General features: G+C 45.0%; 1 protein-coding gene across 8 annotated transcripts in view; it reads right to left on the bottom strand.

Annotated features, from left to right (window-relative positions):
- LOC128348306 (solute carrier organic anion transporter family member 4C1-like) overlaps positions 1-23,508 on the bottom strand; it is a 61,847-nt gene that overhangs the window by 18,009 nt on the left and 20,330 nt on the right. For 7 of the 8 annotated variants that reach the window (XR_008318067.1, XM_053304157.1, XM_053304156.1 and 4 more), the window contains 3 exons: positions 23,064-23,179; positions 4,541-4,685; positions 491-686 (listed from right to left, as the gene is read on the bottom strand). Coding sequence is in view for 7 of the 8 variants with exons in the window: in XM_053304157.1 (XP_053160132.1) it covers positions 491-686; positions 4,541-4,685; positions 23,064-23,179 (457 nt within the window). In the remaining variant the exon portion in view is untranslated. The remainder of the gene's footprint in view (positions 1-490; positions 687-4,540; positions 4,686-23,063; positions 23,180-23,508) is intronic. The other variant, XM_053304162.1, reaches the window with a different exon arrangement.

Raw genomic sequence — 23,508 nt, forward strand, 5'->3', positions numbered from 1 at the left:
CCATGAAGCTTTTGATCTAGCACAGGGGGTTGCAACAGGGGGTACTAACTAGTACACCTAAGGGTACTCAGAGCCCTTGTGCCTCCACCCCTTCTCCACACACTAAAAATCTCTGTGTGGTACCTGAGCTGAAGATTTGTAACAGAAAATATACACATGTTTAAATAGGTTGGAAACCTCTGATCTAACCCATTCTCATCTCCATCTCAAATGAAGCCTCGTTTATGCAAGTGCGTCTGTTCAGATCCATCCCTATTTACTCTTATCATTCCAAAGAATCTCTCAGCTCTTTTTTGTTACCTTTGTCTCTTACTTCTCTCCCCTCTTGCCTTCCTTAGTGTACAGAATCATACTGTAATGCAATATGTAATGCATCATACTGCATGGTGGTCTTTTGCTTATGATACTCTGTAAAGAACCAAATACCTTAGAAATATTATTACTATGAACATTACTTAATAAGGGAAATCATGTTTTAAATTTTACTTACCCATTATATGTTTCAGATACACCTGCAAAGGGTTCATTTCCACATTTAGCAAACAGAAACACCATATTTAGTAAAAGTGCCACTGAACAATTAGCGATAATAAACTTAATTACATTTTTGCAACTCAATTCAAGCTTGGAAACCAAGGTTCCACTTATCATTAGGCCTATTGATGATCCTGGAACTAATACAAGCCCTAGAAGAAAACAAGGCAACAACAGTTATCAAATAAATAGTCAAAGAAAATATGTAAAGTGAAAGCCTGTTACTTTTAAGGGTATTTTGCATGTTATCTCTAAATAATTATTAAAACCATCTTTAACAGTTTACATATTTGTCTCAAACAATTTAATTTTTACTTCCACATGCTTTACAGGTCTGCTTTTCCTGGATATCACTAGCAAGTTTGCACAGTTTGGTTTCTAAGCAATACAGAGCACATGCCTTGCACATAGAAAGTCCCAAGCTCAATACTTTGAATTTTCAGGTAGGGAAAGACCAGTCTGAAATCCCACAGAAATTTTAGCACTCAGAGTAGACACTACTGAGCTAGAGAGATCAATGGTCTGATTCGGTATAAGGTAGCTTCCTATGTTCCAATGGATTATTTAATGGAATTGTGTATATGTGAATCAGATGTCACACAGAAAAAAGCCAGAGGTTAGGTATATAGTCACATCTGCACTTCCCCTCTTGCTGGTATGCTATCTCATTCACTACCACCATCACTGTTTCCTGTATCACAGAGTAGAGAGCAACTGTTAACTGGCTTGCTAGCAGACAACTGCTGGGGGTTGACAACTCTCCTAAAAACAGGCAATAACCAGAGATCTTAGGGGCGGGCAATCAGAGCACTAACTACATAGGCGGAGTTCCCCCCCCCCAAAGAGTTCATTCAATAACCATTACCTAGTAGGGTCTAACTAAAGGTTCATATGATTAGTTGTACAATTGTTCATGGCCAACGTAAGAGACATTCTCTTCTTTTAATGTATTTAAGCTCTGATCAGGGAATTTTTTTAAAGCCATAGGGGCCAACAAATCACCAGTGCTTCTAATGAGTTCCAGACTAAGGCTGCACTGGTACTGGTGTGGGTGCAAGTGTGAGACTTTGTGGGCGGGTGCTGGAATTTCAACTCCCTCCTCTTGCCCAAAAAAGCCCTCTTTGTCACCTGATAATATGTCCCTGAAGGCAACACACAGTACTTCCTGGAGAAGGGAAGTTTGCTGAAATTTGCCCCCACTGCTGAGCCAGAAATATAGCCGAGTTAGTTGAACTTTTCAACAGCATCAGTGCTTCATTACTCTGGATGTCAGCCATTAAGTCTGCAGCTGAAAACCCTTAAGATCAATTGACAGAACCATACAAAGGTCAAAACAGGTTTTACGCCAATGTGTGGATTTTCTCACAAGTCCAACACACACTGTCAGTTTGCTCACCATATCAGGAATGTAGCAAGGCTGGAGTGGGCCCTAGGACAAAAAGTGAAAATGGGCCTCCCCGCTCCACCTCCCCATCTTCTTTGTCAGAGAAGTGGGAGGAAAAGAGCAAAGAGCAAGCTGTCACCCAGCCAGCAGGGGCTTCCTTCCTTTGGGGGCTCAGGGATATTTTGTTCCCCACCTTGTTCAATTGTAGTTATTGCCCTGCACTATATGTATGTTCAAACTGGAGATGTGCAAAGCTTTACTGACTGAACAAGCAGCCCAGTTTGTGGTGTTATATCTTTAAAATATTGTGGAAAACATGAGGTGTATTTAGGAAATTAATGCTGGGCCATAAGCAAATTTGTTCGTGGAGAGCTGAAGTTGTGAGTTACAGAAGGATGGGGACCAGATTACTGGAGCAGATCCACAGATCAATTCCAAGATAAACTTGCTTGCAGGCCAGAGTTGAATCAAGAAGTATGACCAGAGGGAGCAGGGATTAAGATGAGGATGCAGAGAAGGAAGCCAATTGGGAGATCTGAAGTAGAATACTGATGGATTGGTAGGCAAGTTCCTGAACAAGTCTAGAAAGCCACAAAAGCAAGGCCTGAAAAAGTCGGCATGCTTCTAAAGCTTGACCTGCAAGTATTTAGAGCCAGCTTGGGAAGAGCCCCACAACTTCATTCATTCTGTAGTCTTGAGTGCTCACTGGTGATATTAAGGTATTTGGGCGAATTGTTGCCAATTTTTTTTTTTTAGCATCTTTCTTTCTTTCATCACAGTTCCCCTAACCCCACTTCCCTTAGACCAACCGTGCATTTGCCAACTGTGGGGTTTTGCCGGAACGGAGCCCTCACAATTGGTGAGGGATAACTGTACTTGTCATGTTCTGTGTCCACTCTGTAAGGGTTAAAAATGTTGCTACCTCTGACAAGCAGCTCTGAGGGGAAAGTTTGCAGCTGCAGAGTTTTGGAGGAAAAGTTGTAAATTGTTACTATTGGTTGTCTCCAGGCAGAGAAAGAAGGTTCTAGCTACCTGAGGTAACAAACGCTCTCATCGGCCAAGGTATCTCTTTAGAATTGAATAAAAGGGAGACAGTATTACCCGGGGCGGGGGGAGGAGAGTGAGAGGAGAGCTGTGGGAGAGAAGAGCTCTGTTAGACTGTTTGCTGCCGAGCGTTGTGTGAGCTCGAAGGCTAGAACACTATCAGAATAAAGATCAGGCTGAAACTGCTAGGGAAGTTAACACTGAGGGAGCTGGTCTTACTGAAGCCTGCTAGGCCTTGTGACAGAAAGCTAGCAAATTTGCTTGTTTGTATTTTTTAATTTTTGTACTCTTGCCAGTCTACTACAGGAATCTACTGTACCTATATTTAATTTTTGCATTCCTGAAACCTTTCAATCACAAGTAAACCTGTTCTTGTGTTTAATATATTTTATGGGGTTTCTATCAGTTATTTTAGTCCCACCTCATGCCTTCCTGCCCCTTTTACCACTCTACTAAGTTTTGGTCTTGTTTTTCACAGACAGAGGGTTAATGACTGTAAGCCTAAGCAGTAATGCAGGTTTAACCATCTTTTTAGTGGCAGTGAATGGTTAGGCTAAGCCCTCACAGCTAGAAACGCTGGGTGCCCAGCATTCCTAATGATGGTGAGAGGATCTGCCCCGAGTACAGCATTTACTTCAGATATGTGCTCTTATACCCAGGTGAGGCTTCCAAGCTTGGTATAACACCTGGACAGGACTCTCCAGAAGCTATTTTAATCTGGCAAGACTTTTTGTCTATTAATTATTATGGGAATATATTGCTGATGGGTTTTTTGTTGATGCTTTTTTGTGTTGATGAATATGTTGTTGATGTTTGTGTTTTATGCTCTTAAACTGATTTTGTTAGTTGGTTTGGGAAAATATACAACAAGCCTCTAAAAAGAGCAGTACTCAACTCAAACAAATAAATAAACCACCCAGTGGTCCTGGTATGTGCAGCACATAGGCAAGTTTACTAAAAAAAAAAAGTATGAGACCAATGGAACTTGTTTCCTAAGAAGTGTGGTTAGGTAAGTGTGAATCTTACTATTCACGGAGGCTGTTCTCACGTGCAGGCAAAAATGGGCTAACGAAGCCAAGCCCAGTTTTGCCTATGTGTGAGAACCACCGGGATTGTGCCCAATCCCAGTGGCGCCTCAGCAGCAAACCCTTCGAAGCCACCCTCTTAAATGGGGTTAAGAAAGCAAGCGCTCTCTTAATCCCATTTTTATATTAGTCTGCCAGCCACAGCTGCGCTGGCAGGCTGTGGGGCTCCGGGCCGGTTCCGGGGAGGGGGGATGCCCATAATGCACTGTGCATTCACATGGTGCAGCATGGAGTTCCAGCAACGCATCCCGGCATCCCAACCCTCCGAGCTACCGGCAGCAGCCAGTAATTGTCTGAGTGGGCGATCCACCTGCCCATCTAACAGAAACAGATCGTCTAACAGAAACGGCTCACTTACTTTAAATATTCTAGCTACCTTTCTATGAACAAATGCTCAAGAAATCTGATATTCCCAATTCAGTTTTACCTTATTCATGTTATTAAATACAAGTAACAAACTAGATATATTTTTGTAAAATAACTAAATAAATACCTGCTAAAGTAGCTGAATAACTAGCTGAATATCCAAACTGATGTTCTATATATTTGGGCAAGAAAGTTGCAAAGCCAGTGACTTGTATACTTTCTAATGAAGCAGCTATTATAAGACTCATGAACACAGGGTTCTTCAGCAGCCTCTAAAAAGAGGAAGAAATGATATGAATTCTCTATACAGTTAATGATGCTTTTGTAATAAACATATTTGGTATTGCAAATATCACAGAAATTCTCTCTACTCTAATGGTTCTTACATCTGTAACCATGCTTGCTGGGAGCTGTGGCCTATGCACACGTGGCTCAAAACACCAACTTGCTCAGGAGACTACAGTCTGAAGCTAAGGGGAATTCCTTTGTTATTAGAGGAAGCTTTCCCCCCCTACATAGCTAATTCTACTACTGAGGAGAGCAGGCAACTATCCACCTGGCAGACAGACTCCAGGATTATTAGCACTAATCCTGCAGTAATGAATAATCTTCTGGATCAGTTCCTAAGAGTGAAATATTACCTTAGACTACTCCAGAGAAGTAAACAGAATCAGAAACAAAGGATTTTTGAAAAGAAAGGAGGGAAATTGTAATATGTACAAAGCAAATGCGAAAGCATACTATTTGGCACTAGGGATGTGCAAAATGTTTGATGTCAAAATATTGTTATGCTAAATGGACTGTTTTGAGCTTGAAACAAAACACCCTTTAAATAAAGGTCCTGTTTCAAGATCAGAACAAAATTACCCTTATTTGATTTGAAACATTTTGATGCTTTGAGCTACATTTTGGAAGGGTTTTCCACTTGCCGATTGGTTTTCTGGCACTGGCTTCTGATTGGCTTGTGATCTCTTTGCTTCTTCGTTTGCTTGTTATACAAATCAAGTGTTGTCATGGGTAACTGTGCCTCCATTGGCTGGGGGGAGGGAGAAGGGAATTTCAAAATGTATTCAAAGGAACTGGGAGGCAGAGAGAGTCCTTATAGTTTGACTCTCTTAAAGAGGATATATCAGGAGAGGAGGAAGAGAGGTTTGATTTTGTGGTGTGTGTTTTTCAGGACTGAGTATAATATACTGTGATATTGTTGCTATAACTCTGGTTTTACTGAATCTCAGACTGAAAAAAAGGAAGAATTTGGGTGCCTGCCTTCCTTGAGTTGTGGTTTGGTTTTTTTGTGAGACAGTGTTGTGGCAAAAAATGGACAGTGGCAGCTCTTTGTGTGTATAAAATATATTTTGGTGATTGCTCTGATAAGCTCCATGCCTAGCCTTGAGACTAACTTGTGCTTCAATCACTGTTCTGAAACCCACATTGCAACGTGTACGCCATCAAAATGTGGCTGAAGTTGCTCTAGTCGAGCTTATGGCTAGCCCTACTGCTAAGGGTGCTGCTGTACAATGCTAGGCAGTAAGGAGTCATAAGTGTGTGTGTGTGTGTGTGTGTGTGTGTGTGTGTGTGTGTGAGAGAGAGAGAGAGAGAGCAACTTGTGCCAATGATTTTACTGCGGCACAGGCACTGTGGCTGGCAGTAGATTCTGGGTCAGTGATCCTTTTTGGCCATTTTTGGATTATGTTTGAAATGTGTGTTCTGTGTTAGGAGGGACAGATTCCCTTTTACTGTGTGCTTCTGCAGTGTTTTTCAAGGCAGGGTTGCAAAATCCATTGCATATTATTATTATTATTATTATTATTATTAATAATAATAATAATAATAATAATAATAATAATTCCTCGATTTCTATACCACCCTTCCAAAAATGGCTCAGGGCGGTTTACACAGAGAAATAACAAGTAAATAAGATGGATCCCTGTACCCAAAGGGCTCACAATCTAAAAAGAAACATAAAATAGACACCAGCAACAGTCATTGGAGGTACTGTACTTGGGGTGGATAGGGCCAGTTACTTTCCCCCTGCTAAATAAAGAGAATCACATTAAAAGGTGCCTCTCTGCCAAGTTAGCAGGGATCAATTGCAATGCAAGTTGTGTGTGCGCTCTGAGTGCAACTTGTTCCGGCCATAGGAAACAATGGGGAAACTCAAAATTCCCCATTGTTCCCCATGAGTAGCTCATAGGGACACCAAAGTGGTTTGTGGGCAAACAGGAGATTTTAAACAAATGTTTAATCTTGCCCCCAAATGCCCATAGGATCAGTGGCTCACCTGGGTCCAAAATCAGCCCAGACCTATAGGGCTTCAGAGGCCCCCCCCCCCCGCACTGCAGCGAGCCCCCCCCCCCCTCAATTTTTTAAAGATACCTCACCCTGGTGCTGCTCCTGCCTCCTAAGGGGCTTCCAAACGATCTGGGGGGCCTCGCCAGAGCCCCACCACTGTATTGCAGCCCTGTGCCCACCGCCGCCCCACCTTACCAATAGTTCCTATCCACCGCTGGGGGTTGGGCTGCGTGGGAAGTGAGCCAAGAGGAGCAGGCTACCTCCCATGGCAGCAGTGGCATGTGGAGTTCTCCCCACTCCCCGGGCAGCATGCGGGCTTCTCTCTGGCTGGCGTGCCTGTGCAGTTTGAGTATGGAGAGCGTTGTATGCTGTTACATCATGGCATGCAACACTCGCCATACTCAAACTGGTCAGAGAGAAGCCTGCATGCTGGCCAGGGAGTGGGGAGAATCCGGCGCGCCGCTGCCGCCATGGAGGGGGGGTGGCCTGCTCCGCTTGGCTCACCCCCATCCCCCAACCAAGATAGGAAATATGGATGCGGTGGGGCAGCGGCTGGCGCAGCGTGATGGCTGCACTGTCCAGCAGCAGCGGGGCTCTAGCGAGGCCCCCCAGATCATGTGGAGGCTCATCAAGAGGCCACAGACCTGGTCCCCAAGGTCCGTGCCTAACTGTGCCTGTGCGTAGGATCCTATGGGGATTTGGGGAAAGGTTAAATGTGTTAATCGCCTGCTTGCCCCTTTCTTTTGTGGGTTGGGTGGTAGGTAGAACCCATCATGCCCTACCACACAACCCACTCAGGTGTCCCTAGGAGCTATCCATGGGGAACACTGGCATGGTTTGAGTTCCCCCATTGTTCCCGATGGCCGAAACACTCAAAACATTTTGAGTTTTATTCAGCTGAAACAACCGGTTTGACCACTGTTCTGATGAAATGTTTTGGCCATCTGTGTTTTGTTTCATACTCAAAAAACCCCACAATGTTTCCTGCACATCCCTATTTGGCATTAATTGTGCTAATGGGGATGAAGTTGGAGCTCAGGGACAGATGGGGGAGGCATTGCTGTGTGAAGCTTTGTAGCTGGCTTGTGGCATGCCTGCAAGATGCCCAGGGGACACTCACCAGTGACAGGTGGAAAGCAGAAACAGGATTGAGTTTCCTGTGAATGCAGAGAACAGCATTGTGGCAGAGATGCCGCTGGACTTTATAAAATAGTGGCAGCAGAATGGAGGTGCAAAGACTTGACTTGATGGTGGCAGTTCCCATGGGGGGAGGGGCTGGCATCCTCTCAATGATGCAACCTCTCACAATAATGCAGCATTTCCACTGAGTTAAGTCAAAGAAAGCAACCATCAAGGAAAGGAATATAGGCAACTTCAGCAGCAGGTATGCTTTCAGAGGTGAGCAGGGCTGGAGGAACCAGACCCAAGGAGCTCAGGGTAGATTTGACCCTGAGAGTCTGAGACACATAAAAGGGCTACATGGGAATCCAGAAGGATGCTAGTAGGCACTTAAGGCTCACAAATTCTCACAACTAGCTACAAGTCACATATGCAGAAATTAAACAGTAATTTCTGTTTAATTTAATAGCCTGTGAGTTCAGAGCCAGGAGTGATTGATTACCAGGCAAGGGTGGAGCCACCATTGGGTGAATGGGTTCAAAGAACCTGGGCTGCTGCGCCTCGCGGACCCAGACATGCTCCCCGCATCTGTCATCAGACATGGGGGGCATTATTTTGCTCCCTAACAGGGCCCCAGGGCCCCATTTGGGACTGAAATTAGCCCACGCTGCATTGGCAGCACAACCAGAGAGACTCTCCCTGCCTTTTAAAGGCAAGAAGAGACACTCCTAGACTCACTGCCAATGCAGCGGAGCTGATCTCGCTTCCAAACGGGCGCCACATGGTCCTGTTTTGGAGGCCACACCCACGTGCCTGATGTATGACTTGGGGCCGTGGTTAGTCGGTCCCCTGCACCTGACATCAGACACTGGGGGGGGGGGCAGGCAGGGGGCCACGGCGGTGGCCAAACACGGGACACCGCTAGCTCCCTCCATGCATGTTACCTGGTTTTAAATACTAGTACTATTTTAAACATTTCCTTCCAAATACTGCCCCCTAATGCATACCATTAACAGTGCATCAGAGTGTGAACTGTGTTCATGTCACCTGAGCAACATTTTGAGTTACTACAATTTTCCCTTCTTGGACAGGAAGAAGGGAAAGCTCTATTGTTGAAAACTATGATCAGGGAATTGCTGACTGTTCACTGGCTGCCTTAGCCAGAATGCTCAAGACATACTTTCTCAAGGGTTGCATCCTAACTTGTTCAACCAACAGAAGGCACTTCTATTTATGTAGTGGAGGGGAGCAATTTTAGTCAATTTATTCATCCCTCTGAAGCCCCTTGTACTCCTTCCAAATCTACTCCTGAGGTTTGGGGGATCCTCCAGAACAGGATGCTACATGGCATGAGGCTGCAGCAGGGAGAACTGGTGATAATAGCCCCTCCTTGCCTGAACAGAAGAGCCTTCTGTTCATGGAACAACTTCAGATAAAAGTCCAAAAGGACCCATTACTGTGCTTTTTATGAAGCCAGTTGTCTGAATGTTTACCAACTCTCCCTTGCTGAATTTTTACATTAGAAAATAAATGTACTTATGCTATTTACTAAAACTAATTATGGATATATATGTTAGTAAATAATGTATTTACTGCTTGTTAGTAAATATGCAGGTTTAAAAAACTGAAATCTCAAATACTTTCTTCTCCCAGTGCTTCTTGGAACTTCCTACCACTTGGGGAAGTAGGAAAGACAAAACAGTATTATGAACTAATGACTTGTGGTGGCTAGTAAGCAGCCTATTTATTGCCAAGGTTTTGTTTCATTTTGAAAAAGGAACATTGGTACTTACCGTGAAGGTTTCTTTTTGCTGGTGTAGAAGAGGTCACCCAACGTGGGATTACATCCCTCCACGTGCTTCAGGAGGCAGGAAGTAAGCTTAATTGAAGATCTTTTAACCCAACCCCTGTGGGTGGAGACTCTCAGTTACTTGAACAGCTCTAGATTCAGAAAAAACATTAACATAAATGCCATAACAAGGTGAAGATCTCGGACCAATACAGCATATGCCCAGAAAAAAAATGACCGAGACATGGATAATACAGATGAGCAGAAACAAAGAAGGAGACCAGATGCCCCCTCCCTAGGGCAGCAGATCCAGCCGCCATACAATCCCAGGTGGGCATTGGGTGACCTCTTCTACACCAGCATGAAGAAACCTTCACAGTGAGTACCAATGTTCCTTTCTCAACTGGTGTAGGAAGTCACCCAACGTGGGACAAAGCACAGCATACAACCACGGGTGGGAACCAAGCCCAGGCTGGATCTATTGCACAGGAAGGACCCGTTGCGGAACCCTACGGCCAAATGTCGCCCTGGCTATAGCATGCTCGTCCAGCTTGTAGTGCTTGGAAAACATGAACGGAGACTTCCAAGTGGCCGCCTTACAAATCTCTTCCAAAGAAGCCGGAGTTGACAATGCTGCCAAGGTAGCCGCAGGCCTCATGGAGTGGGCCATGACATGTCCTGGTGCTGGAAGATGCTGGGAATCATATGCTGAAGCAATGCAGGCCCGAACCCAACCTGCTATCATGGCCGCTGACGCCTTCATCCACATCTTGGATGACGGAAAGGAGATGAACAATGCATCAGTCTTACGAAAACTATCTGTCCTGTCCAAGTATATCCTAAATGCTCTCCGCACATCCAGCCTGTGCCATTCCTTTTTCCGCAGGTCTGCGTGGCTCAGGACAAAAAGAAGGTAAGTAAATGTCAGCTGACCGACTGAATGGCGAATTGACCTTGGGCACGAAGGAAGGATCTCGGAGAAAATACACAAGTTCTCTCATGGAGAGAGCCTGCAACTCAGACACCCTTCTGGCCGATGTTATTGCCACGAGAAAAAACCCCTTCCAGCTCGGGATCTTGAGCGGTATGGAGCATAGGGGCTTGAACAGTGGGAACTGCAATCCTCGAAGAACGATATGCAGGCCCCATGACTGAAAGCAATGACTCACCAGCAGTGAGAGCTGAGCGGCCCCCCTCAGGAATTTTTGCAGCAGCAGGTGTTTAGCTTGGTAAGACCACTGTTGCAGAAACATTTGCACCAGGCAAGCCGCCTAACACTTAAGCGTGTTTGCCTTCAATCCCATCGAGAGGCCTTCTTGTAGAAAATCTAGCAGATGGCACAGCATGCACCGGTCCGGCTGCAGGGAACTCCTAGCTGCCCAGCGTAAGAAACTACACTATTGGTAGATCCAATTCGTTGAAGCCTTCCTGGAAGCCAAAATGGTGTCTATTACCCCTGAAAACAGACACTCCTTTCTCAGGAGGAACCTCTTAGCCTCCACACAGTCAACTGCAACCAGGCAGGGTCCAAATGGAAGATTGGGCCTTGAGAAAGCAGGTCTGCCCAACTTGGCAGACAAACCGGATCTCTTTCTGCTAATGCCACGATCTCCAAGAACCACGGTCTCCTGGGCCAGAAGGGTGTCACCAGTATCAGCCTGAGACATTCAAAGTTTCCGTAGACAACGAGAAAGCAGCAGTACAGGTGGAAACGCGTACAGAAGACATGGTGGCCACAGCACTGACAGAGCATCCGTTGCTTCCACCCCGTGTGTAGCAAACCATGAGAAGAATCTGCTCAGCTTGGTGCTTTGTGAGGAGGCGAATAGATCTATCAAAGGGGACCACCAGGTGCTTCATCAGCCACTCAAACACCTATGGATGCAGACTTCACTCCGCTGGATCAATCTCTTGGTGGCTCAGCCAGTCCACCTGTAAATTGGACACCCCGCTCACATGATGGGCTACAATACACTGCAGATGGATTTCTGCCCAATTCAGCAACTCCACTGCCTGTTGATGACGGGACTTGGACTTCATCCCCCCTTGTTGGTTTGTGTGTTCCTTTGTGGAAGTATTGTCCATGCATACCAGCACGTTCTTGCCCTGTACTAGAGGGTGGAAGCACCTCAGGGCCAGGAAGACGGCCCGAAGCTCCAATCAGTTGATTCTGTGACAGGTTTCCGCCTCCACCCAATGACCCTGCATTTTCCGGTTCTGGCAGTGAGTCCCCCAACCGAGCAGGCTGGCATCCATGAACACCAACACCCTGTCCGGTTCCACAAAGGGCTTCCACTTGCTGAGATTTTCTCAAAAGGTCCACCAGGAGAGCGACTCTAGAAGCAGTTCTGAAACTGCTATCTGCTTGTCAAGTCTGAGAGCAATACTTTGCTGAAAGGGGAGAAAAGCCCATTGCAGTTGGCGCAGATGAAGCCTGGCCCAGGGCACTGAGTCCATGGCCGCCACCATAAATCCCAAAAGTCTTGCCAGAGTAAGCATGCTCACCGAAGCTTTTGCCAACACTGCCCTCGCCAGGGATGTGATAATGTCCATCTTGTCCTGAGGTAAGTAGAATCGTCCACTATCACTCCCAAATGCCGGGGTCTCAGAGTGGGTGTCAGATGGCTCTTGCCCTCGTTTATCAGGAATCCTGGTTGCCAGAACCAGGACCTTCATAAAGACCCGAGGTGCTGAGGATAGCCCGACTGGCAGTTCCCAGTACTGGTAGTGCATTTCCATGCAGCAGAAGCAGAGTAGTGGACAACTGTCGGGGTGAATGGGGATATGGAGGTAGGCATCCTGAATGTCTATTGATGCCAGGTAATCCCCTGCCTTTAGGGCTTCTGAGATAGACCAAAGAGTCTCCATCCTGGACTTCTTTCTGACAACATACTTGTTGACTGGCTTTAGGTTCAAGACAGCCCTTGCCGATCCGTCCTCCTTCGGTACCGTGAAAATTACTGAATAGACTCCCTTGCCCTTTTGGGGCTGGGAAACCTGCTCTATGGCTTCTATGTCCAGTAGATGCTGGATAACCTATCCTCAGCACCTCGGGTCTTCACAAAGGTCCTGGTTCCCCTGGTAGCCCTCTTGAGGAGACAGGGGGTTCATCTTTATTGCTACTTGGATTACTTGCTCATCAGGGCAAGTACAGAGGGAGAAGTCCAAGCAGCACTACAGAAAACTATGTTGGCACTTCACAACCACAGATTCCTGATAAATGAGGGCAAGAGCCATCTGACACCCACTCTGAGACGCCGGCATTTGGGAGTGATAGTGGACATTGCAGAGTGTCGATTCTACTTAGCAGTAGCCCCTTGTGTTTTCCCATATTCTTTGACCTTGGCGTGAGCAAAAACCTGTCCCTTGGGTGACTGGAAAGCTCTATCCTGTATCCCTGGCATACAATGGAGAGAACCCATCTGTATGAAATGGATTCTTTCCAGGCGGGCCCGAAGTCCAACAGGCAGGCCCCCACCTTGTTGCTTTGATTGTCAGAACTACTGCTTGGGGCCCCTAGCCTGGATCCCAAAAGACTGACAGTTCTGTGAAGTGAACCCATCTGCCCTGGCCCCTGGCCCTGCTCCACTGTGGTGTAAACTGTATGAAAGTTTGCTTCTGCCAGAACCGGGGCCTAAAGACCCTGAATGGCTGCGCTGGCTTGCAAGAAAAACCCTTGTCCTCCCTCCTGTGAGCGGATGGTAAGGCTTTGCACTTGTCCTTAGTTTTCACTAAGACATCCTTCAGGGCCTCATCACCAAAGAACTCCACCCCACCCCCCATGTAGAGTACAGATGCCAGGTTGGCTTTAGACGTGTTGTCCACCTTCCAGTATTTTAGCCAAATATTGCCTCTGGCCAGAACGCCAGCGCTGACCGCACAGACTGAGAAACGAACACTGTCCAGCGTAGCATCCGCTGAGAAGGCTGCCTTTCTTTGCAGGCGGAGCAACTTACATCTCATCCTAGCCGGGTCAGTTGGTGGATCATTAAGAAGTTTGTCTATCCACAGCACTGACACTCTGGAAACCAGGGGAGCTGTAGTATCAGTTCTAATGCCCATTGCTGTGGACTCGCGAGCCCTGCGCAGCGCAGCTTCCACCTTCTTGTCTGCCGGGTCTTTGAGTGTAGAGTCACCATCTCTGGGGACCACTGCACCACAGGAGTGCTCCAAATGATGCATCTGTGAGGGGTACTTTGAGCAAATCTAATGTCTCTTCTTCAAAGTTATAAAGCCTATTAGCCAGCGCAGAGACCCATTTAGACGTGGAAATGGAGGTCCACTCTTCCTTAATTGTGTTAGTGCAACCCTCTGGCATCACTGTCTTGGTCTGTGGGGTTGAAAGTTTAGGCAGAACCAGCGAGCCCTTAGATACCATTGTGCCCTGGTCAGTAGGAGCCAGTTTTAGACCCAGCGCAGCTACAGATTGGTTGATAAGAGGCTGGAAGTCCTCCATCAGGGACAGTCTCTGGTTATACATATTAGAAATAGGGTCCTCTGGCAGCTCACCTTCCTCTGCAGACGACGACTCAGAAACTGGTCCACTCTGCCCTCATGGGGGCTAAAATGGTCAGGGGAATTCTCCCTGGAGTCCTTGGATGACCTAACCTCCTTACTCCTTTTAGGGTTATGTATGACCCCTGAACTTTTATGCTTCTTGAGACAGGGAGCCGCTGCTTGCGAGTCTGAGAAAGAGGAGGCGTCCCTGGACCTCTTGCAAGAGTGGGAAGATTACTGCCCCTTCAAGGCAGCAGCCAGGGATTGCTGGACAGCCTCCTGTATCCATCCCTTCAAGACCGCAGGATTGGGTGGGTCCACCAGACCACCCCCCCTTGGCCATCTCATCCTGAGGAGGGGAACCATGATTTGGGGGTTCCAAGAGTACATAGGAGTCCTTATCCCTGCCCCCCAGGGGGAAGATCAGGTCTCACCACTGCTTGCTGCGTGGCGCTCCCGGGTTGCTGTTGCTGCTCCCGCATTGCCTCTGTATGTTCCCCCTGTGTTTTGCGGCTCTTTGCCCTCTGAGTCCGTCTGGTTCTGAGGGGGCCAGCCAGCTTGCTGCTTTATAAGCAGTAGCCTGCATGCTGGGGATGGAGCTCCCCCCTCGGTGTGTTGGGAGGCCAGAGAAAGAAGGGGTGGAGGAGGGGAAGAAGCCTCCATGATTTCCCTCTCGTTGGTCCCGTCTGAGGACCTTCTGGCAGCCTCCGGGGAAGCTAACAGGCATCCCTGATCCAGGAGCCTGTGCCTCCTATACCTCTTCCTTTGCCCCAACATGTGGGAGGTCCGGTGGCGTTATTTGTGCCCGGAATCCCAGCGCTCCTCTCCAGGCCAATTTTCGAGGGTGGAGGTAAGTTGCTGTGGTCCACTGGTGCCAGCAAGGCTCCCTTCTTCTGCTGCCATCGTCGCAGTTTGTCTTCAGCTCTCCCATGGTTTTGGTGGGAAGAGCTGGTGCCGGGCATGTCCCTCCCTGAAGGCCAGGATGCCAGGGGTTCTCTTTTCGAACATCGGCCGATGGGAGAATAAGTGGAGGGCACTGGAAGCAGGGAAGACTCCAGAGGAGGAGAGGCAGTGAGAGAATAGAAGAGGGAACAAACAGAAATAAAATAAGAATTTATTTATTTTTTGAATAGTGAGAGATGGGAGCCAATAGGAGAGTGGGGTAAAAAGAGAAGGCAGGAGGTGAAGAAGTCGGGGAGTAGGCTGGACCAAAGGGAAAAGACAAAGACTAAAATAGAAAAGTGAAATCAAACAAGAGACAAAGGAACGAGCTGAAGCAAGTGTGACTCTCTGGAGCACAGGCAGGAAGTAAACTGAGGGGATCCGCCCACTTCAATTAAGTTTACTTCCTGCCTCCTGGAGCATGTGGAGCGATGTAATCCCACGTTGAGTGACTTCCTACCGGGGTGTAACTATAATAGGGAAAAGGGAGACAGTTGTCTTGGGGCCCACTGCCTTGCTGCCCCCCCCGAGGCAAGTCACATGACTGACTCCCCCAGCCGCGCAGCCTCCCAGGCTTCTTTCAGTTGCATTCATCCTCCGAAATTGATGTGAGTGTTAAGATCTGGAGCTACCAGAACAGCATGTCTTTCTCTAGTACCATTAAATGACTTGCATTGTCCACAATTTACAAAACATTTTTAAAAATAATTTAGGATGATGTTCTGTTGTGGCACATTACATACATACACACACACACACACACACACACATACACACACACATATATATACAGCCTCATTTAAGATTTCTTTACTTCATAAGCTGAGCTTCGGGGGGGGGGGGCGGAGGGCATTTTAAAATTTTGTCTCTGGGCCCACTCCAACCTTGCTACGCCCCTGCTTCCTACACCAGCTGAGAATGTAAAAATAAAACATACTGATACATGTATCCTCATTTCCTTGTGTTTTTTTCAATTATTTTGAGAAATCCTCAATTATTTTGAGGAATTATCACTAGAATACTGATCCTGCTTTCCACAGTTGCTAACAACCCTAGGACACAGGAAATATGAGCCCTGGATGGGTTCATATAACATGCAACTGGATACATTTCATTCAACCTAGGTTTGTTTGCTTGTCTGAACTAATGCTGGCAGCCAACAAACCTAGATTTGTTCCAGGACATCAAGCCAAAATTTGAACTCTAGGATTGAAGGTAGTTTGTGAGCCCACAATCTAAGTTGAAACTAAGTTTGTTCCAGCAACACCACAAGCCTAGAGCAACTATGAAACAACGAAGCAGCAAGCACTTTTTGCCACCACTTGCTCAAAGTTTTCTGCTCCTTTCTTGTCTGCCTGGCTACAGATGAGGTCATTCCTACTGCCTATCTCACTCAACACACTTGCATGCAAAGAAATTGTTGTATTCTAGCTAGTAATCTAATGTTGTATTATTGAGAAGTTTATCCCAGTGGGGATCCTGTAGAGTGTATGTGTGTGTTGGAGCAGAGTGGGGGGACAGGTGGACTCAGAAAGAAAAAGAGAGGGAATGGAGAAAACGGAATTGCTTATAAATAAACCTTTAGTTAAAAATACGTAAGATTACTTTGTGTCTGAGGGAAACAGCTATAAAACATTTGGTGATGAGATTTTGAACCAGCTAAAGTGTGTGAAGCCTACAAAGCTTGTGAATAGGGTTGCACGTTTTGTATTTTTTCTGTTTCGATTTGTACCAAGTCCAAATCAACCCCATTTTGTATTTTGTCCAAATTAAGCCTTCCGAATCACCCGTTTTTGTTGTTGTTTATTTACGATCTTAGATCAAATATCAATATACACAGAATATACACAATAAAAAGAGAAAACAATAATGGAAATAAAATCTAAAATGTCATCAAATATATAAAATCAGGAATCTTTGACAGTAACCGATTGCTGTGCTCTAGCTTCTTTTGTATCCGAATTAATCCAAATCTGAATTAATGCAGATTTTAAAAATGGGTCACATGGTCAAAAGAGTGGGTGGGGGTTATAGTGCCCAATGAGTGGAAGCTACCACAAAAATTTCAAAGGAATTGGACAAATTACTGGTTTTTGGTGCATTTTTAAAGTTTGCTCGTCTTTCAGATTTTCCCCATAGGGTATGATGGAGGTTTCAGGAAAAGTATAGCTTTACATCGGGGGTGGGGGAGGGGTGGCCCAGAGTGGAGTGTGGTTGGTGGTAGTGCCCAGTTGGTACAAGGAAGCTGCCACAATTTGTTGAGAGGAATTTGGCAAAGGGCTGATTTTTAAAGAATTAATGAAGTTACGCATCTTTCAGATTTTCATCATAGGGTATAATGGAGGTTTCTGCAGTCCCATAACTCCACTTGAGGGGCACTGGGGTGGCCCAGAGCAAGTAGTGGTGTAGTGCACATAGGGTGCCAACCACCCACATGGGTTGCCAACCCATGAAGAACAGGGTTTTATTGTTCTAGAGGTGTTCTGAGAGTAGATTCTCTAGTAGCATACGAGAGTGGATAGATGGTTTTTCATTAAAAATCTCATTTGCTACCAGAAAATCTAAACACAACACCTCAGAAACAACAAAGCCCAGTACCCCAATGGGTTAGCAATCCAGGAGGGTGGTTGGCACCCTCTGTGCACTACACCACTACTTGCTCTGGGCCACCCCAGTACCCCCCAGGTGGAGTTATGGGGCTGCTGAAGCCTCCATTATTCCCTATGGGGGGAAATCTTAAAGACGCGTAAACCTCAAAAATTCCTAATAAATCAGCCCTTTGCCCTATTTGGAATCTGCATGCACCACCCTTGGGGCACTGCCACCCAACCCACTGTTTTGCCCCTGAAGCCCCACATAAACAAGTTGAAAGAGTGAAGAGAATGATGAACAACGACGACACTTAATTTTTTGAGTTATTTGAGAATTTTGCAGCAGCTGTGAGCCTGTCCCTGTGGCACTAGCACAGCAGCACAACCCATTTGTGGGTTCAAGCAATCTTTCAATAAAAATACTCCCTCCCCATGGAACAGTGACCACAGGTCATTTGAGATACCAAGACAGACCAATGAACTGCCTTGGTACTATGGAACAGCTTCAGATGTTCATTTAACTGAAGTGGAGTGAGCCGTAGCCCAAACAAATCAGCCTACTGTTCAGAATTGCTGAGATTTATCATCACTGCATTTAAGAAAGTGCAAAACCATGGATCATGGTTACAAGGAAGAGAGAAGCAACTAAGATTCCTGGCGATGTCAATAGATTGACAGGGTATTCCCCACCCCCTCCTTTTGTCTCCTGTAGTCCCATGTGGATGAACTGTCCCCGCAATGGCAAAAGTTGTGAACCACTGGCTTAGACATCATGTCCCACCAAATGACATTGTAGCTTAAATTACATTAGACTGCTCAACTTGGGCAACAAAACTTAGACACCACTATAACTCATAAAAATCAGAAGAAAAACAAAATAGCTCTTCAAAGACCCCTGAACAAGTCAAAAGATTCTTTCTAAACCTTTGGAAAGAAAAACCTGTGTAATTTCAGAACTTTCCTAACCAGCTTCTCGAAAAGCTTCTCCACACAATTTATACCATGGCTTTTAGCAAGAGCTTTGGAATTTCATTGAGCTCCCAAGCATATTTGGGTATTTTTGTCTCAAAATGCTGCCTTCCAAATCCCTTTGCAAGGTCGGTTTGCATTTCAATCACACTGAATACAACACATACTTAACTAAATCATTCATACTCAACAGCTTTTTGCATATCTTATCTTCTGCTAATCACTCAGTGCCTCAGCTGGAGTGGAGAGAGTCAGAGAAGTCAATTTCAATTGCCATGCTTTTCCAAAGAACAAAGCATTCTGTCCGAAACACAGTCATTTTGATTTGGAAACAAAAATCTCTGTGTGTGTTTTAAATTTTGTTCTGGTTACAAAACCTCCAAAATTGCCATTTTGGGGCACAAAACATTTTGTACCCAAATCGAAATGCACAAGCCTACTTTGTGAATGTTCCTAAAACCTAATTTTATTGCATTACTGGGCCTACATTCCTGAAAAGCTTTCTACTATTGCTGCTGATTGTTTCTCCAGCTTCCTGACCTGCATAACCTCTGAAGGTACTTTTTCCTTCCCAAACACTCTGTTGTTCACTTGATGCCCACTGCAGCATGGCTCGGATCCTACCACCACCCTTCTTCCTGTCCACCCCAGAAGAACCTGCTCTTCCCTAGAAACAATGGAGGTCCTATTTCTGCAATTACCTCCTAATTGCATATTAGGAGGTAATGCAGATACATACAGATGCCTAATTTTACTCTAGCGGAAGGCTTTGGCCTTGAAGGCCAAAGAATATTTGATCATTTGCCCTTTCCTGCCAACTTGGAAGGGGATACCAATTCTTATGAAGCTGCTCTTCAAGCCTTAGATGATCATTTCAACCCTACATTTCAATGTGACTGCTGAACATTTCAAGTTCTATTCTAGATTCCAACTGCCTACATCAGATCCGCACTTGCAGCCTTCAGACATCCACCCATGGGAATATGGAGGTTCCCCTACTGCCATAAATGGATACTTCACAGCTATCTTGGAATACAAAGGACATACTGCAGAAGCAAAAGTGTATGTGTCACAAAAAGGAGTCTCCATATTGGGCTGGAGACATCAGAAAGATCTACTGATGGTGTTAGACCCAAATAACACGGAACCGATATTATAGATTATTGCTGATTCCTTGGAGATTTTTGCTGATACTCCTGGCACTGCCATATATTTCAAACAAAATCCACATAAAGGCAAATGCAATGCCTGTATGACACAAAGTGAGGAACATACCCATAACATTGCACCAACCACTTAGAGAGGAGCTCTTAAGACTGCAACATCCTGACATCATAAAGCCTGTTGATTCAGCAGAATGGGCCTCTCCCATTGTTCTTGTGCGGAAATCAAATGGTACACTTTGAATGTGCATAGATTTAAGAGATGTGAATTTCAACATGGTAGTGGATTGTCATCCATTACCCAATAGCAATGAAATGCTGCTTACTCTGAAAGAGGCTTCAGTGTTCACAACTCTGGACTTAATCTCTGACCTATCATCAAATTCCTCTGCTAAAGCGTTCTTGCAAATACACAGCCTTCATTACCCTGGGGGTCTTTTAGAATACAAAAGACTGCCCTTCTGATTAGCCTCCGGAACTTTGGTATTTCAAAGAATGATGCATGCAATTTTGGGGAATATGGGTGGCATCACTTTCAGGATGACATTTTGGTATATGGCAAAACCATTGAGGATCATGATGTTAAACTGACAGAAAACTTCGACAACATGGACTTACTATCTCTGCAGAGAAAAGTCAGTTTTGCACACTCGGTGATGTATTTGGGACACACAGTATCTCAGAGTGGTGTACATCCCAAAACAGAATTGGTGAAAGCTATTCTGGAAGCACCAGAGCCACACTGCACTTGGATCATTTTGTTGGACTCTGTATTACTTTAAATTTGTTAGACAATTTGTCTCCATTGAGTCTGTTTTTTAAAATGTAGCATTTAATTGGGATGCATCCTGCCAGGCTAGTTTTCAGACTATCAAATAGGCCATTGCTGAAAGCCCTGCTCTCACTTCTTTTGACACCAACAGACATACTATTGTGGGTCACATACTGATGCTTCTGAATATGGTTTGGATGTTCTCTTGATCCAGCAAAAAGTGGACAGGGAAATTACAGTTGCTTTTGCCTTGAGTGTTGACTGCTTCAGAGAAGATGGATTCTGTCATTGAGGCAAATGTCTCTTTTTACTTGTGTGGCAGAAAATTCACTTTATGGTCAGATCATAAATACTTAGCTGCTTTATTTACTACTCTGGGATCAAGTCAAGCGACCCCAAGAATAACCAAATTGATCACCACACTTATGGATTGTGATTCCCAGGTGGAATAACTTCCAGGTCTTTAGAATACAATTGCAGATTGTTTATCTTGACTTCCACTTCCAGGCCAAGAAGAGAACCCAGAAGAAGAGGACAGAGTACTAATTGATCAAATCTTCTGAATGGAAAGCAGCCCTCAGTGCTGATCACGAGCTTACTGGACTTAAACCTTACATCACTAATGGATCACCATGCAAAAGCAAGGTACCTGAACATCTTCAATCAAACACATATGTAGCAAGTGAGCTCTCTCTTCTCAGGACTGATCATTTGGTGGTGCCAACCTCCTTACCAGCAAAAATGATCAAATTGCCCATGAATGTCACTTGGGCATGAGCTTGACTAAAAGGCAAATCAGAGAAGGTTTTTGGTGGCCAGGTATGTACACACACACACACACACACACACACACACACAGAAAATGAAATTCAGCACTAAATGACTTGTGCTGTTTCTGACAAATCGCAGAAGACTTTTACCACTCCCTTAACTCCAGTAATGGATCCCAATGATCCCTGGGAAAAGCTTGCTTTGGATATAATGGGGCCTTTTGATAACCAACCTGCAAACCAAAGATTTGTTATAGTGATGGTGGATTACTATTTCAGATTGCCAGACATTTCATTTGATGACAACATTACTACAAAAAAGGCGATCTAGTTTTTGTGAGGGAAGGACTTTTTAAAGAACTAATGACTGACAATGGGTCATAGCTTACCTCATTTGAAATGGAGCAATACTTGCACAACACAAGACAATTTCCTTGCACCATCCCCAAGGGAATGGCTTAGTGGAAAGAATGAGCAGGTTAGTGAAGGAAGATTCTGAACTGTCTACCACGCAACAACCACCTTGGAACAAGGCACTCAATGAAACTATTTACTTATCAAACTACTCTTCATTCTGCTACATTCAAATAAATAACCTTTTGAACAGCTGAGATTATACAAAGCTACCAGCAAAGTTACCCAATGGCAACAACTGATAGGACTTTCCATGCCATCTCACCATGCAGATATTTGTGATCAGGTAAGGGAGAAGCAACAATAACACACATTGCATTTGGATCAGAAATGGGGTGTGAAACAGCTAACAGTTCAGGTGGAGGACTTTGGGTATGGTTGCTTTATAAAGTGAGAAAGGAATGTTCCCAATATTCTGGACCAAAACAAATTATTGAAATACAAGGAGAGCCTGTCATATTGGATCTTGCCTCCAGTTCTGACCTCACAGAAGAGGCTGATGAAAGTGATGGACAATTCCTGTACCAGAAAAAATACATAACTAACAGCTCCTGTGCCAGAGAACCCAAGAATTAGGGATAATGTGCATGACGAGACCACCTAAAAGACTTCAAGACTTTGTCACTGAATTTTAAATTAACAATTCTGGATGTTATGAAGGGGAGCGATGTGTTCTATCTAGTAATCTTTTGTGCTGTGTTGTCTCGGTCGGGATCCTGTAGAGAGTTGGGCGGGGTGGAGTCAGAAAAAGGAGGGAAAAGAGAAGAAGAAAATGGAATTGTTTCTGAATAAACCTTTAGTTACATCTACATAAGATTTGTATCTGAGGGAAGTAGCTATAAAAATATATAACAATCAAGGGCATCAACCCTTTGAAACAAAGGTATCATAGAAGGGATTCAGAAACAAATTGTAACATTTTTTTTTCTAAATTCACAAACTTTGAGCAAGATCCAGATTATAGGTGTGTGAGAGGAAGAATTCACACAATGGGAGTGGGATGATTTTTGGCAGTCCTACCTTCTTTCTGTTGCCCCAACTAAGGGCTGGGCAACCCTCAGGGACATAGTTTTGGGCAGTTTAGTTGACAGTAGAAAGAGAGGATCACCAAAAGTCACACACCCCCTCGTGTTGTATGAATTCTTCCCCTAAAGCAGCAGTGGTCTGTATTCTACTCATTTTAAAAACACACACACAAAAAACAGTCAAGGCATGGCAACACTGCATTACTTGCACATTCCATTCAGAAATGTGACAAGATATACAACAGGGAAAACCAAAAACAATTTAAAACCACTAAAGGTATTGCTTTGGAGTTACTGCTTAGATTACCCAGAGAGCCACTGGAAAGTCTTTAATGTTCATCCCAAGATCTTTGCATTCAGTACTTGTGTCACTTCCTTGATGATGTGTTTCAGAAATCCTGTCAGCTCTTATTTTGCGTGTACCTACAAACAAAATTCATATCCAAAAAGCAGCAGAATTTGTATTTGTAACAAAAAGGCATGGACAACAACCCTACAACACAATGAATGGGTGAAGTTTTAGATCAGCAGTGTTTTTCTGTAGACTGCACCAAATATTAAACTATATAGAAGTCACAGGGACCAGAAGATTTATTGCTGCCACCACCACCACCACCACAGAAAAATGGTGTTTTGAGGCTTCTGGTTATTAGACATCTTGACTAAAATTAAAGCCAGATGCTCAGACATCTTTTAAGAAAAAACCTACATTAGCTTAAATAGGGATACTGAAGCTACATGTAACCTACAGG

This window comes from Hemicordylus capensis, chromosome 2, assembly GCF_027244095.1.
Source record: "Hemicordylus capensis ecotype Gifberg chromosome 2, rHemCap1.1.pri, whole genome shotgun sequence".
Lineage (NCBI taxonomy): Eukaryota > Metazoa > Chordata > Lepidosauria > Squamata > Cordylidae > Hemicordylus > Hemicordylus capensis.